General features: G+C 32.5%; 1 protein-coding gene across 8 annotated transcripts in view; it reads left to right on the forward strand.

Annotated features, from left to right (window-relative positions):
- Positions 1-13278, forward strand: part of LRRIQ1 (leucine rich repeats and IQ motif containing 1) — a 323563-nt gene that overhangs the window by 181805 nt on the left and 128480 nt on the right. For 7 of the 8 annotated variants that reach the window (XM_051963292.1, XM_051963295.1, XM_051963293.1 and 4 more), the window contains 4 exons: positions 10-99; positions 781-902; positions 1480-1575; positions 1904-1986. In XM_051963292.1, coding sequence (XP_051819252.1) covers positions 10-99; positions 781-902; positions 1480-1575; positions 1904-1986 — 391 coding nt within the window. Of the gene's footprint in view, positions 1-9; positions 100-780; positions 903-1479; positions 1576-1903; positions 1987-13278 lie in introns of those variants that run through there. The other variant, XR_007947886.1, reaches the window with a different exon arrangement.

Below are 13278 nucleotides of genomic sequence, written 5' to 3' on the forward strand. Positions count from 1 at the left end.
TTCACACAGGCTGCCTTAGAGAAAGAATGGTTCTCTTTGGATTCCACCAACTTCCCTTCCCAAACACAGGATCTCCCAAATGAGCTGCACCAGCCAAAGGTAACATGTCATGGAAATTTCTTAGTCCTACATCTTTGTTCATTCCTTAAGGTTATGCTACACTTGGGGTGATTAATACTCCAATTTATTGACTTGAAAAACACAATTACTTTTAGAAGCCTCTGACTTCCTCTTCATCCCCAGATGTAATTTTTCATGATGCTTTTTCTTTCATTTGTTTCATTTGTTTCTTAATTTTGGACTTCTTTCAACACTTTACTTCACAGTAGCAAAAAAAAAAAAAAAGATGATGTGCTTCAGCTGCACGTTTGGCAATGGGCTAAGAATCACTAGTTGAAATAGTAAATTAAAAATCCAAAAGTCTGCATTAGGATGGCAACAGCTGAAGCTTCTCAGAGGTCATTGAACTGTAATATCTGTTATTTATTTGATAAACTTTGAAGTTTTAGCTTTCTGAGGTTTTTTTTTTCTGCTTTGTAATTATTCATCTTACTATATGCAAACTATTCCAGAAGACATACTCCTCCCCATAACAACAAAGGACATTTCATAAATTTTCATTTCTTGAACATTTTGTCTTTAAATTGAAGTATGAATTACAGATGTTTAGTTGTAATTTTTTTTTGGTAGTTTTAAGACAAACAATGTAAATTGACTAAAATGTTCAAAATTCAAATGAAAATAAAGTAATGCAGTATTTACATTTTCCTTTCTGATAAGTATTCAGGATATTTGTCCTCTGATGACACTTCACTTAATTTACCATATCATCCAGCGCAAGCTTGGCAAATTAATGAGAAAGAAAATCCATGCTCTTCTGAAGACTCTCAGCTTACTGACAGGTAGGGTTAAAGTAATATGTGCATGTGTATGAGAAGTAGTTCCTTATCCAAATGAATAAATAACATTCTTTGAGGCACTAGTTATATGTTAGCATAGGAGATAGAGTTCTTTTTAAAAACTACTATTATTATTATATTTACTTAAATATGATTAGTTTATGGAAGTTTTGGGGTTTTAAAAATAATTTCTAGGGATTTTTTTTAATTATGCAAATTGTAAAAGTTAGCTTTATTTTTAAAACCAAGTAAGTTGCTTAGCTAGATTTCTAATAAAATGATTTTCAGCTGGGAAACACTTAAATATAGCTCCCTAGGTATAGATAAGGATTAAAGGAGAATTTCTTTCCATGCTGCATTCCTCTGCAGAAAGGGATTGAAATATGCTTCAAGTAATTGAAATGTAAACATTTTAAATTGATGGCAGACTTTTATTACTTTCTAAGATAAAGACTTCTTCTGTTATTTAAAATAGATTTTATTTCCGAGTTTTAGAGAACATAAACAGTTTGCAGTTTAGTAAAGAATGAAAAGCAATCATACTTTAACTCAGTTGTTACTAGTTCTCTTCTGTTGCCAGATCAGAAAGTCAAAAACTGTCCTCTTCGTCTGACATCAAGAACTATACGAAACTGTCCCTAAGATCTAAAAAAGAAGAAAAAATTTCAGAGGAATGGTACGTTTTCTATATTCTCTCTTTCTACATTGTTACAAATCAAAAAAGAACAAGATATTTTTTAAAAAGATATTTTCTTCTATTTCAATACTGATTTTGCCAAATTTATTTGGCATATTAGGCTGATTAAATCATAATTGTATCAATATTTCAGCTTTTTTAATTTAAATGAGATACAATAATTATGTTAAATTTCTTTATCCCCATATATGCACATGCATATGCATGTGCACATAAATGTGTGTTCACACATGTGTGCACATATATGAACATGTTTAATATCTGGTGTTTATTCAATTTTTAAAATCTATTTTAATTACCTTTTTAGGGGCTTTAAAGATATTTCTACTGCTCAGTTGATGCTAAAAAGAGCCCAGAAAATGAAATCTAAGAAAGCAAGACACAAATTAGGTGGGTATTTTAAATACCTGTCTTTTATTTAGATTATAGATTATATCTCTGTAGTTCTTAGAACATACTTTATTTTAAATATAGAAATGAAAGATCAGAAATGATTACATCAAAATTAGTGACTCTAAAGAAGACAAAATAGATCAGTAAGTTCAGTAAATTAATGTTATTTTGAAATGGTTAGTTATAGCTTTATATACAATATTTTCTGAAACAGGAATATTTTTGATTATGCACGATAAGTATTTTTGTGTTATGTTTTGTTTATCTCTATATTTTTATGTTTTTAATTGATTTCTGAAATTTTTGAACTGAGAATTTAATATGTCATCAAGCAATTTTATTTCTTTTTAATTTTATTGATTTCTTCCTTTAAAAAATTTTTATGATAGGTGCTCAAAATTATGTTTTTTAGACTCTTGCAGGCTATTACTTAAATTTCTAAATTTCATGAATGGTAGTTTTAGAGATTTCATGACTTGACACCTGTAGTTTGAGTATAATAGTTGGCTTCCAAATATTAGCACGTGGTTTTGTAGAGCTTGGAAAGCATCCAGATATTTCTTTCCTTTTGTCCCACTTGTGTGACCTGCCCACTATTTGTTGCCAGCCTTCCTTCTCTGGACATCTCTTATCACTTCAGTGGACTTGTTGAATGTTCTCAGCTATTTTACAGATGTCACTGGTGGAAAGAACAAGTTCCTATAAATTTTGATCTCTCTGACTCTGTCTCTGTCTCTCTGTCTCTCTCTGTCTCTGTCGCTCTCTCTGTCTGTTTCTCTCTCTGTCTCTCTCTGTTTCTCTGTCTCTGCCTCTCTCTCTCTCTCTCTCTCTCTCTCTCTCTCTCTCTCTCTCTCTCTCTCTCTCTCTCTCTCTTTTCTTCATGGTTAATCTTAAGGAAATTTTTCTAAAAAGTGACTATTAATGTGCTGTTAGCATTTACCATTACTCCCATAAGTTCATGATCAAAAGGTGTCTGAGAGCACTATGCAATAGAGTGACATTTTAAAGACTTTTATCAGCTTCTTTAGCATAGATCTCTTACAGTTGAAGAAAAAGAGGGAAAATAGTACACTTAGCTATGGGTAAGAAGAATTTTAAAATCACAAAATAGCTATAATCCGAGTGAGCCAGTGAGATGAAATAGCCTAATAATTTTGTTTTCTTTTGATTTTTTACACAGTGTCTCTTGCATTTTATATAATTAATGGCCATTAATAGGTTATCACTTTCTCAGGTTCAACAATACAACAAAGTATTCATTTTCTTTAATATGTAAAAACTAGACTATTGGGGTTGTCTTTGGGTAATTGGCATGTTATATGTTGTTTCATACATTTAAAATATTTTTTCAATAATATCAATTTATTTAATGTAAATAAACATGACATTTCTCATTACATTCGGAGTTCCTGTCTTTTCATTTGGGCTATGAGTGTCATTAAGCAACCAATTCTGTCATATTGCTATCAGGCAAAACTGAAGCAAAGAAAGCACATTCTTCAAGTCCATCAGACTCCATAGCCCAAACAGAGAATGTGAATAGCCAAGAAATGTTTTTAAATTTCTTGATATGTCACCCTCAACAGCATAAGTTATAACTTTCTTCATTAACAAAATATGCATTAAATACCATCTTTGAGAGTAGTGGAAGGGTCAGTAAAATCCCCATAAATTCCATGAGGAGGCTGTATGCCTCATTCAAACAATAGCTGATAGATTTTTATTAGATAGCTCTTTTTTGAAAGGGATAAAAACCCAAACCTATTGCTTTTCTTAACTAAGACATAAAAATCACAAAATGGTATACCTACAAAAGGACTCTAGAGATCATTTTGTCTAACTCTATTGTTTTACAGATAAGAAAACAATTTCAGAAAGGCACTTAAGTTCATAAAATCAGCGTGAGAGATATGACTTAAACCCAGGTTATTTCCATTCTGTTATGCTACCTTTGGATGTAACTTAAGAAAACTCTCCGTATCACAAGAATGAGGATGTTGACCAGGCTGTTTGCTCTATCATACTTACTGTTTCAAAAATAAATGTTATGTCAGGCATTTGATTTTTTTTTGCTTAAAGTTACAGCAATTAATGCCAATAATATTTTGGCACTTGTATTTTTATGGAATTTTCTAAATATGCATACACAAGTTAATTGTTTTTTTTATTAATGTATAAATTATTATAGTTACTTCTACATATACATCTAGCAAAGCTCTATATAATCTGTATAATGTAGTGTATACTTACATGCAAAAGCCCACATTGTAGATTTGCAAAGAACAAATTAATTATTATATAAAAAATAAACCTATGATGACCAGTCACAAGGGGGCATAGTAGGGTAACAAATAGATGAGTGCCCCAGATTTCTAAGTTATTTCAATTCAAACATTATAACATAAAATGTGTACATATATATGAAGATATATTTAATCATTATATTTAATTTACTAAAGTTTGACTTCTTTTTTATATTTAAAGTAATATCTTATTTTAAGAGACTTTCTGTGATATCTGGTATGGTGTTTCTTTGTTAGATTATAATTTTATATTGCTCATTTTCAGAATATTCCCCCAAATTAATTTAAACCCAACTGTCAAATGAAAATTCAAAGTGGGAAAATGTTCACACAGGCTTTAACACTGTCATTCCCTCAAGTCTTAACCAACATGCATTTGAATGCTGTATGAGCTTGTAATGATAAGTATAAAGCATAAAAAGGGAAAATTTTTACATCATTAGTAATACATTTTTTTCCTAATCAAATATATTGATTATAAGTAGATGGCTTTCTGTTTTTTTTTTTTTTTCCTTTTTTGAGAATATTGACCATAGATAAGAACAAGTTTCAAGAAAGCAATTTAAACTCTCTGGTCCTCAGTTTCCTCATCTGTGAAATAAGAGTGTTGGACTTTCAACCATATTACCACTCTTAAACTTTATAATTCTATGAAATATGATGAATCTACCTTGTAAGACTCATTACCTTAAGAGAGTTACTTTAAAACCTCATTTAAGAATAAAAACCAAATTATTTTAAACTTCCATTTAAATTATGTTTCAAAGGGGTGGGGGGGCCGGGGGAGGCGGGGAGGTGGGGGGGCACGGGGTAGGGGGTGGGGTACCTAGGTTGCACAGTGGATAGAACAGCAGTCCTGAAGTCAGGAGGAGGTGAGTTCAAACCTGACCTCAATACACTTAACATTTCCTAGCTGTGTGACCCTGGGAAAATCACTTAACCCCGATTGCTTCGGCAAAAATAAAGAAAGGAAAGAAAAGAAAAAAAAATTAAATGTTTCAAATAAATTAAAGCAATTTGCAAACATAATGCTTAATAATTGGTGATATGTATGCTATAAAGACTAATTTTTTTCCCAACTGAATGGCCACAAGAGGGCAACATAATCCATGATAGTCCCAGAGTGATTTGTCCTGGCTTTTTTAATGTTTGAAGACTAGAAACATTCACTTAGATAGAGTCAGATTGTCCTAAAAATTAGACAAGGCTGTATGTCATCAAGAAGATGGAACATTACTTGAATGGATTATGGTAATTAAAATGCAAAATTCCACCATGAAAAATTTAAATTCACATTACAGCTATTGGCTAATACTGTGCTATTCCTGTCTCTATTTTCTAGTTTTGTTGCCTATAGATTTTAAGGAATTTGCTTCAAAGTGAGATAGAAAAGACTATACGGAAGGAGAGTTCAATTAATTTAACACAATGGGATAAGATGATGTGTAAGTCATTACATCCAATCCAATGATTGTCACTGGCAAAGAAAATATAGTAGGTTATGAGCAAACAGCCAAACTGGATTGGCAGTCATTTGGGTAGAATTCAATTTGGATTGAAGGGAGATGGTGATATCATTTTCTAAAGATGAATGATGAGATAGAATTGGAAAATTTAGCCAGTAATTAACTGATGATTGTAGCTTTATATGGATTCATAGTATTACTAGTTAGAAAGTGGTTTTTTTTTCCAATTTTTTCTTTATATTATGTATTTAACGTATAACAGTCATTTAAATTTGTGTATAAAAAGGTTGTATATGAAATTGAACTGATTTTATAAAAGCTTTTTTCTATGTATATTTAGTCTTAATAGTAACAGAATTATATCTTTGATCTCTAGGACCCCTTCTGAATTTTCTTCTCTTCATATTTCCAAAATGTTAACTGATACAACTTTTTCTTCCTTCTTTTTAAAACATCACTGTCAACTACTCACAACTCCTCCTCTCCCCCCAAAAGCTCTCCCTTATAACAAAGAATTATAATTATACAAAACAAAATACATACATATTTGCTGTATCTGAAAAATCTTTCTCATTTTGTACCTCCAGTCTATTATCTCTTGACTATGAAACACAATCCATCATCAATCTTTAAAAGTAAATATTATTTTTGAAATGAACATGAATCATAAATAACAAAACTTAGTTTAATAATAACCTTTTTTAGTGGCCTCTGTATAGGAAAGGAGGAAGGGATTTTTGTTTGATGATTCAGTTTGAAGTTTAATAGTTAATATTTAATGAATAGAAAGAAAAGAAAAGTATGGGGCCTATGATACTATCAAGAAGAGAAACAAACTAGCATCAGCTGAAAGGAAAGATTTCAGTGTAGCTGACAATTTTTTTAAAGTTTAGGTCCATTATTTGAAGGTAGTGCAAAGAATGATGAAAGTAATTCAATCAATTGTGAATAAAGGAAAACTTTGATGACTATATGACAAAAGAGAGAACTCTTGATTAGTTCTAATACAGAACATCATCCAGTTAGAATAATGCCAATGATACAATATTTATATAAATAGCTGAGGTGAGGGGACCTACTGAAATGATAAAGGTGAATGAATAAAATCCAAATATGCTGAAGTCATACATCGGGAGATTATACCAAGCTAACAATAGAAAAGTAGAATATCAAAAAGGCCCACTAGGAATTAACAGTCTATGAAGGCAGAAGCTTGGCTGAAAGTATTTGCCCTGAGAAGTGAATGGAAGATGAACAACAAAGGCCAAGTCCTGATCAAGTAATCCCAAAGTAGAATCATATGCAGCAGAGATTAGTGAGAATCATTAATTTATTTAGCTATAGGAGGCAGCTTGAAATAATATAAAAAACAATGATTTGGAAAGATTGGTTGGATACTAAGTATCCACTTAATGAATGTTTTTGGATTAGATTGGTTAGTTCAAATTCCATTAATCATCAGCCATGTGATTTTTGGTGAACCACAATAGCACAAACTCAGTAACAATTGTAGTAAATAATAACACTCAGGCCTCTTGCTGGCTCAGGAAAGATAGAGCAAAGGACATGAACCAAGCCTGACCTCAAAACTGACCTCAGACATTTAGTAGCTATATGTCATCCTGGGCAAGTCACTTAACCATATTTGTCCTAATATTCTGGAGAAGAAAATGGCTAAGAAAACTCCATGGAATTTAGGGGCCATGATATCACAAAGAGATGGGCATTACTGAATGACTGAACACATTACAGCAGCAGCAACTTAGAGAATTGTTATAAGGTCAACATAGTTAAAGTTATATATAAATATATAATATATATATATATATTAAAAACTGCAGCTTATACACACAATTATATATATACACATATATACATATATATAATTGTGTGTATAAGCTGCAGTTTTTAATATTATTACTAATAAAAAAGTATAATCAATTTTCCATAGATTTTAGAAGAAACTCAAGGAAGAGAGGACAGGGAAGCAATAGAATGATTGAATGGTAGGAAGAGAGTTAAGAGGCAATGACCAATTAAAGGCAATGGAAGCAAGCATCATAAAAATCACTAAGTTCCAGCATAATATCAAGGGGTCACTTTGGAGTTCTTGAAACAGACTATGCCCTCAAAAAAAATTTTTTAAGGTGTCAATGAATTTATCAGATAACATTAAATAACTTTTTTACTCATTTAATAAAAGAAATCCAGCTTTTGCCATTAAATAGAAAGATTTGACCTGGAACACAGCAGTCTAATAATTTTAAGTGATGCTTATTGTTGTACAACTCTTGCTGCATGCACATCGATAGAAAGAAATCTGGATTTGTTGTCAAAAATCATGAATGTAAATTCTGACCCTGCTACTTGTTGCTATCTGTATGAGCTGTGAACAAGCTAATTAAGCCAGACACATAAATTGGGTCACTGGTAATATGTTGAGGGTGGGTCTAAGTGACCACAAAAAGCTTATTCCAACTCTTAATCTATTACCCTTTGATTCTAATCCATAGTTTCCTCATTGCAAGTTCTCTTCCCAAACTGGCTTCAAGTTTGCCCTGCAAAAGTTGTTGCTCTGTTCTCTGTACACAACATTCCATCTCTTTTCTTGTTTTTGTAAGACTGGGGGTTCCTGATAATCTTTCAAGAGGTCCTCAGGATCAAAACTATTTTCGCAAAAATACTGAGACACTTTAATTTCTCATATAGTGGATATTGATACAGTCCAATAAACAAAAGCTCTCTGGGGTGAGGTAGAGGTATATTTAATTATTCTTAAGGATAGAAAGGATTCCTGAGGCTCAAGAGTTTTAAGAACCTCTTGTCTGGCTCCTCTTCTGCCCCCAAGTTGCTATGTTTCAATTCAATTTCCCAAGTATGTATAGTGTAATACACTTTTTGTCAGCAACTGTGCATGGACACGTGAATACAAAGACAAAAACAGGGTAGTCCCTGCCCTCAAGGAGTGTAAACATTCTATGGAGAGATCAACATAGTCACAACAAAAGAGACATAAAATAAAAACAAAGCAACATGAAGGAGCACTGTTAATAAGAGGCATCAGGAAAGGCCTCTTTTAGGAGATGGCCCCTTGACTGCAATTGTCCCTGAAAGGGGGGGTGGGGGGAGATCAGCAGCTTCATGAGGATGGGGATAGAATATATAGACTATTCTATTCTATTCTGTGCTGAGAACACCTCAATAATATATTGCCTTGAAGCTTGTAAGATGTGTTACACAGAATATCTCACAAAAACCTCACAACTGCTCAGGAAAATAGTTAATATTCTGTTTTCCATCTGAGGATACTGAGCCTTAGGGAACTCAAGGGGATTGCTCAGGGACAAGCACATGGTGCAAGCTTTCCAGTCTCTTCAGTCCAGAGCTGCATGCACTGGGTAATCTGGGTGATGTGAAGAGGAGGGAGAGAATTCTGGGCAAGGGGAAGAGCCAGTGAAAAAGCATCAAGATGTGAGACAAAATGTACTGCACTGAGAGGCTAGATCATATGGTGCATGAGGAGGAGGAGAAGCTGCATTCATCTGAAAATACAAGGAGCTAGACTGTTAGAAAGGACTTTGAATGCCAACCAGAGAAGTTTGTGCATTTCATCAGATCAGGTGACCTGGTTTTCAAAAGCCAGTTTTCCTGCTTGTAATGATCTATGACTGGGAGCAAATCACTTTGTCTCCCAGGCCTTAGGGTTTTCATCTGTCAAATTAAAGGGTTGAACTCTTAGCATGTCTTATGTTTTTGCTCCTAGCCTTCAGTTTCTAAAAAATAAGAGGTTGGACTGAATCGTTTCTGAAGGTCCTTTACAGCTCTAAAATTCCCTAAGTAAACTTACTGCATTTTAAAAATAGAAATTAGTGGGGAAATAGAACTCAATACATGAAAATTGCAATTTTGAAAACTTTGTGGCAATATTGTACAGTAGGAAGGGAAATGGATTTGGAACCAGAAGACCAAGGTTCAAATCCCACTTCTGCTAATTATTACATGTATAAGTTTGGGGAAGTTACAACCTTACTTGGTCTTCTTAACTCAACAAAATGAGAGAGCACAACTCAAGGGACTGTGAAGTCCCTTCCAGCTCAAAACTATAAATATGCCTTGTGAAATGAGATATATTTTCATTTGATCTATAACCCCCACTTTTAATTTCCTTTGAGATGAAATGGAAAAAAATTAAAAAAAGAGTAATTATGATAATTAAAAAATAAAAAATAAAAAACTGGCTTTTCTAAGTTATATTTAGCTTGATTTCTTTCAAAAATAACTTAGAATTACCCTTTATTAGTTTATTTTATCTCATGTCCCAAAATGTTAGTAAAATTTGTAGATTTTTTTGTAGAATTTTCTACATTCATAGGTTTTTCTAAAAAATTAGTAGCTGTTTTCTACGCTGTTTTGTAAAGTGACAATTATTGATGTTGTTTGTATCAGTCTCTTAAAATAGATATTCATTCTGTTTAGTTTAACTACTTGGAAATAAAAGCAAAAATCTTAAAACATTTATGCTTTAAATGTCTCTTCATTATGACTTGCCTTAATATATCTTTGCTTTAAAAGAAAATATTTCAGGATGTGTTATGCCACAGTTCTTTTTTATTGTTCTGACTCAGTTTCCCCAATTGGCCTGACTCGATTTCCCTGAATTGTTCTGCCTCACTTTCTAATTGTTCTGCTCAATCCTGCAAAACCTGCCCTTCTTCTTAATCATCAGAATATTTGATAAGGATAAAAGATTTTATATTTTAGAATATCAGAATGCTTTTCCCCATTCCAATCTTTCAGAGTATCAGATACTGGTTTATCAGATGCCTCTCCCCACCCTGTCAGAGTCCCTTTCCCACTCTCAGCGCTCTGACTCCATCCCTGCCTCCACCCCTGCCTCTGTCTACTCCCTGTATATATGTCATTGAGAACTCACATTGTTTGCTGGATTCTTAGAGATTATAATCTCATTCAGCCCTGGGACCAAACCATGGATGCATTTGGTCCCAGCACAATCTCCCCCTTTCAAATAAAATATTAAATACTCTCTAATCTCTATCTTGCCTCAGTTTCTCTGGCATTACAGATGATTATGGCATTTTTGCTTTTTTCTTTCCTATTTTTTTTCCCATGGAAATTATATTTTAATAGCTAAGTCATTGGAAAGACTTTGCACAAGTGTAGGCTTGGTATTTAATTGAGCACCATAAGACTGAATAGACGTTGCACAATTGTAGGCTTGGTATTTAATCGAGCACCATAAGACTGAACATCATTACTTGCATCTTCTTGTGGTATGTTAAAGTACCTCCTTCCTCTCTCCCTCTTCTTTTCCCTCTTTCTCTTTCCCTTCTTTCTCTCTTTCTATTTTTTCTCTTTCTCTCTTTCTCTTGCATTCTTTCTTTCTCTTTTCTTTCTCTCTTTCTCTTTCTCTCTTTTCTTTCTCTTTTTCTCTTTATCTCTCTTTTCTTTCTCTCTCTCTCTCTCTCTCTCTCTCTCTCTCTCTCTCTCTCTCTCTCTCTCTCTCTCTCTCTCTCTCTCTCTCTCTCTCTTTCTTTCTTTCAGATTAAGTGACTAACCCAGAGTCACACAGCTAGTAAATATTAAGTGTCTGAAGCTAGATTTGAACTCAGGTCCTCCTGATTTTAGCACTCTATCCACTGTGCCATATATCATCCTCTATGTTAAAGTTTCTAAAAAATTACATCCATATTGGTTATATCTTTTATGAAAACATTTTCAAGTTTTCTGGTTTCACAGTTTAAAAGATCATTTTCTTTGAGATTTCTCTCCCCAAGGGAAGATTGCAGGTTTTGAAACTCTCAATGAACTTTCAATGGAAAACACTATTGCCTTAAATTTTTAAATATCTATTGGTTATTTTACAAATAACATAGATCAGTTTTGACTTCTTAATACTTAAATTCTACAAAATATGTTGTCACCTACTGTAAAATTAAAAAAAAAAACCTGTATAAATTAAGAAAAGATTAGCTTATCTGAAGATACTTTATATACCAGTAGAAGATATGATTCCCAAGCCTCAAAGTTCTTACAAGGACCTAGCCTGAAGGGAGGGAGAGGGTAACTGTGGAAGGATGGAAAATAAACATACAAGAAATAAAGCAGAGGATATAAATAATTTAAATATAATGAATATACAAACTATTTCTAAATTACGAGGAGTATGAAACATATAGTTGAGGTTATTTAAAAGGCTTTTTGGAAATGAAGACTAAAAAACTATATCTTAAGATGAAAAATGAAATTTATACAACTCTGGAGTACATGAAAGAGGAGGGGTTGATTTGTAGATTTTGTTGCAACTAGAATGAATTCAGACTATTATTTTTATCTTCTTGTCTTTCATATGATTAAGGCTTTTTAGTGTTTAAGATTTCAATAAACTGAGATGATTGTGATCAGAAACTCCTAGTCATAAAGTGTTGTTTTTTAAGGGATAAAACACTGCCCCCTTATTTTAGTAAATGAGAAAACTAGAAGATGAAGTAACTTTCCAGTGTCATAGAGAAAGTTGAAGGCAAAGTCAAGACCTGAACGCAAGTTTGCTTTGCTCCTAGTTACTTTCTTTTCCACTTTAAGAACTCAAAGCGGTATCCTCTACATCATGCTGCTGCTTATTTTCTCAAGAAGTGAAATGAAAATTTACATTTCAGGTCCCAGTTATCAAGAATTATATATGGTGCTTCATGTGTAAAATAACATTGTTGCTCCATGACCATATGTCAGTGCTTTTTTATTTATTATTAGAGGGTCAACATTTTCTGATGTATTATCAGAATGCTAAATGACATATCCTTGAATTTATTATTTAGTTGGAAAACTACAGATGGAGCACAGAAGTATCATATTGACAAATAGCTTTTTAAAATGCTTTTGATTTTAAATGTTAAAAATGAACAAACACAATTACCTTTACAATTCATTCTATGCATTACCTCCAATTCCCAGTTTTTTACACCATAATTTTAAATATCTGTTGCAGTTATTATATACATGGAATTTGTGTTTTATTTGGTTTCAACAGTTGCTATCTACAGTTATCATTTCTCACTTCTTACTAAGTAATGCAGATAAAAACAAAAAACAACAGCCTTTTGAACCCTAAATTATCACATTGTTAACCAATCTACTTGGCATCACAAATATTTTTTCTTTACCATTTTTATAATCTATCCCTGTCTCAGATTATTCTTCTGTAAACTCTATTCATTTTCTCAAAACATTTCCTTAACACTACTTTTGTAGCACCAATTAATAAATTATGACAATGATCCCTGGAAACTGAATATTTTCCTCCATCCCTATTTCTCTTATTATCAACCTTCATTTTATTGTATAATTAATTAATTTATATAGATTTTTTGGGACAATGGGGATAATATTCCCTATTAACGTCTTCAAGAGCAAAGCAAGTGGAAAGAACCAAAATCTTATTCACTTGTTAAATTTTTTCCTTCTACCTTTTTTTCCCTCCCTTTCTCATATCTTATCCCAGTGCT

Source organism: Antechinus flavipes, chromosome 5 (assembly GCF_016432865.1).
Source record: "Antechinus flavipes isolate AdamAnt ecotype Samford, QLD, Australia chromosome 5, AdamAnt_v2, whole genome shotgun sequence".
NCBI classification, from domain to species: domain Eukaryota; kingdom Metazoa; phylum Chordata; class Mammalia; order Dasyuromorphia; family Dasyuridae; genus Antechinus; species Antechinus flavipes.